This window comes from Branchiostoma floridae, chromosome 3, assembly GCF_000003815.2.
Source record: "Branchiostoma floridae strain S238N-H82 chromosome 3, Bfl_VNyyK, whole genome shotgun sequence".
NCBI classification, from domain to species: Eukaryota; Metazoa; Chordata; class Leptocardii; order Amphioxiformes; family Branchiostomatidae; genus Branchiostoma; species Branchiostoma floridae.
The window spans coordinates 7,430,307-7,433,009 of record NC_049981.1 but is presented as its reverse complement, the minus strand read 5'-3'; the positions used below and the strand labels follow the sequence as shown (position 1 = coordinate 7,433,009).

At 46.6% G+C, this 2,703-nt stretch overlaps 1 protein-coding gene across 1 annotated transcript; it reads left to right on the top strand.

Annotated features, from left to right (window-relative positions):
• Window positions 1-6: 6 nt before the first annotated feature.
• Window positions 7-2,703, top strand: LOC118412107 (C-type mannose receptor 2-like). The gene is made up of 6 exons (XM_035814745.1): window positions 7-65; window positions 297-710; window positions 855-1,250; window positions 1,396-1,489; window positions 2,054-2,286; window positions 2,494-2,703. Exons 2-6 carry the CDS (start codon window positions 416-418, stop codon window positions 2,673-2,675), a joined length of 1,200 nt encoding a protein of 399 aa, XP_035670638.1. The 5' UTR covers window positions 7-65; window positions 297-415; the 3' UTR covers window positions 2,676-2,703.

The following is a 2,703-nucleotide window of genomic DNA, read 5'->3' as shown; positions in this document are numbered from 1 at the left end:
GGCATGGAACGATGCGCCGTGCTCTAGGGCTGACAGAAAATTCATCTGTCAGAAAATACCTGCAGGTATGTTGTACATTTACTTAGTTCTTTTCAACATTCTTTCAGAAGCAGCCAACGCCGTCGGAGATCCAAGAGAGCATTTTTTGTAAAACAAAAGTTTGATTTACTACCTCTGTTTGCGATTATACAACTATCATATGACGGATATGGCCGGGCCTTACATCAAACTGCCTTTGCCTTCTGAGGGTATCGAGACTAATACAAACGATAAAATTCCGTTCCTTCATAAAATAGGTTGCCCAGACGGATACGTCTATCATCAACCTGGTCACCTGTGCTACAAGGCCTTCAACGACAAGAAAACCTACAACGCTGCAGTCGCGACCTGTGCTTCTGCCGGTGGAACCCTTGCCATGCCCTACGACACTGCCACCAACAAGTTCCTCATCTACCTGAAGAACGCCGTCGACAACAACGCTTTGTTCCGCTTTGGGCTGACAGATCACCACCAGGAGGGAGGCTGGATGTGGGAGGATAACGTTGCACTGGGAAGCTTCAGGGTATGGGGTCCAGGGGAACCCAACAACTTACGTAACGAGGACTGTGCCGAGTACTTCCCTGGGAGTCACCCGTCCCCCAGCAACACCTGGAACGATGGACCTTGTACCGACGCCAACAGGAAGTTCATCTGTCAAGTTACGCCATCAGGTAAGTCTCAAAATCGATTTAATTGCGCTATTCGTTTTTGAATCTTGAAGAATCGCTAATATTTACTAGCTTTCAGTGCATTTTTTTTTTTCATACAAGCTTTCTGAAGTTAAGAATGATGATTTTCTGGTACGTTTCATGCAGGCTGTCCTTCGGGCTACCAACAGCATGGCCGCAACTGCTACAAGGCGTATAGCGAGAAAAAGTCTTACGACGCCGCTGCAGCAGTATGTCGCGTTGGGAGCGGGAGTCTGGCCATGCCACGCGACCAGGCCACCCACCAGTTCCTGATCACCCTGAAGAACCAGGTCGACAGGGCTGCAGGGTTCTGGCTGGGCTTTGACGATCGGAGCCAGGAGGGAGGGTGGCGGTACGCCGACGGGACCCGCCTCGGGAGCTTCCAGCCCTGGAACACGGGGGAACCGAACCAGTACGGTGGGAACGAAGACTGTGGTATGATCAATCTGGACCCAAATAACAAGTGGAACGACCTAGGGTGCTCTTCCCAACTCCACTTCATCTGCCAAATATCTCTCCAAGGTAAGCGTTTATCAGGTAGATTTGTAGATTTGTAGCCAATTGATGTAGTAACTTGGACTATTGCATGTGTGTTTTCTTCTTCGGCTATGAATCATATCATTGCAAGAACCATGGTTGTTATCAATACAATTAATATTATTCTTAGTTGTGGACTCTTGCGGCGGCAACCTTCCTGGTTCTGCTGGCATATTCATCTCTCCCGGCTACCCCCAAACTTACAGCGACAACCAGAAATGCAGGTCAGATGACATTCAACATATACATACATTTGTACATCATACTGAATTAATTTTTCCCCTTGCTGTTTGTGTTTTTAATCTCTTCCTACATGCAGTGTATTTTGCAGGAGACTGTCAAATCGTGTTAGTTGTGTGAAACTAATTTGACATTGCTGTTTACGTCCAGATTAATCTAAGTGGACTGTTGCCATAATTTATTATCGTCTTTTTTTTTCAACAAAATAAACTTGTGAAAGCTCCACCAAGTTAAAAAAAATCTTACCAAATAACGATCCTTTCATAGCCCGCGATCCATTGATATCCTTCTCGCTGCGTTTCTGTTAATTAGCTGACCAGCCTTCAGCCAATCACAGTGTTGCTCTCGAAACTTACCAGCCAATCACAGTGCGTTCAGGCCGAAGTCGGCCAGTGCAAAAGTGGCGAGGTTGTATGGCAATATGTAGACGTATTACGAGATTGTATGGCAATATATTGCCGAAAGAAGACCCCGTCATTAGGCCATGTAACTAGCGTGGTCAACATCTCAGCTAAGTACTAAAATGCGATGTGAATTTCAACCGTCAGATGGTTCATCAACGTTCCACCAGGACATGTCGCCCGCCTGACCTTTCTGGACTTTGACCTTGAGAACCGTTTTGATCACGTCACCGTCCTGGATGGATGCAGCAACACGGAGCTGGGCAAGTTCACCGGCACCAGCCGTCCTCCTGATGTCAGCAGCTCCGGCAGGACCATGGAGGTCGTCTTCACCACGGACCACTCGGTGAAAGAGCGCGGTTTCAAGGCTCGTTATTACGGTAGGCAGGAATGGAATATATAATCCACATCTCTGGCATTCAGACTGCTGTCAATAATATCATTTCATAAAAATCTTAAACAATAGATTCACACTTATTAAAAAGAAAATCCACTAGAGGTTAATCTCTTCTTAATCTAGTAATGGATACAATTGATCAGTCTAGATGCTTTCTACTGACGTCGAAATTCTATTGATCATGTTCTAGCCGTAGCTAATCACGTAGCTGGCTCCGGAAAGAGGGAAATGTCTGCCCCAGAGGAGCTGGAGCTAGGAGAGCCTAACGAAGATCACGAGAAGGGGATGCTAGAGGAGGATGCGGCGATGCTGGAGAATAACATCCTTAGCGAGAAAGAGGGGGTAGGATGTGTGCACAAAAATGTTCTATAAAGCAATGGAATCTGTTACGCCGACAGGG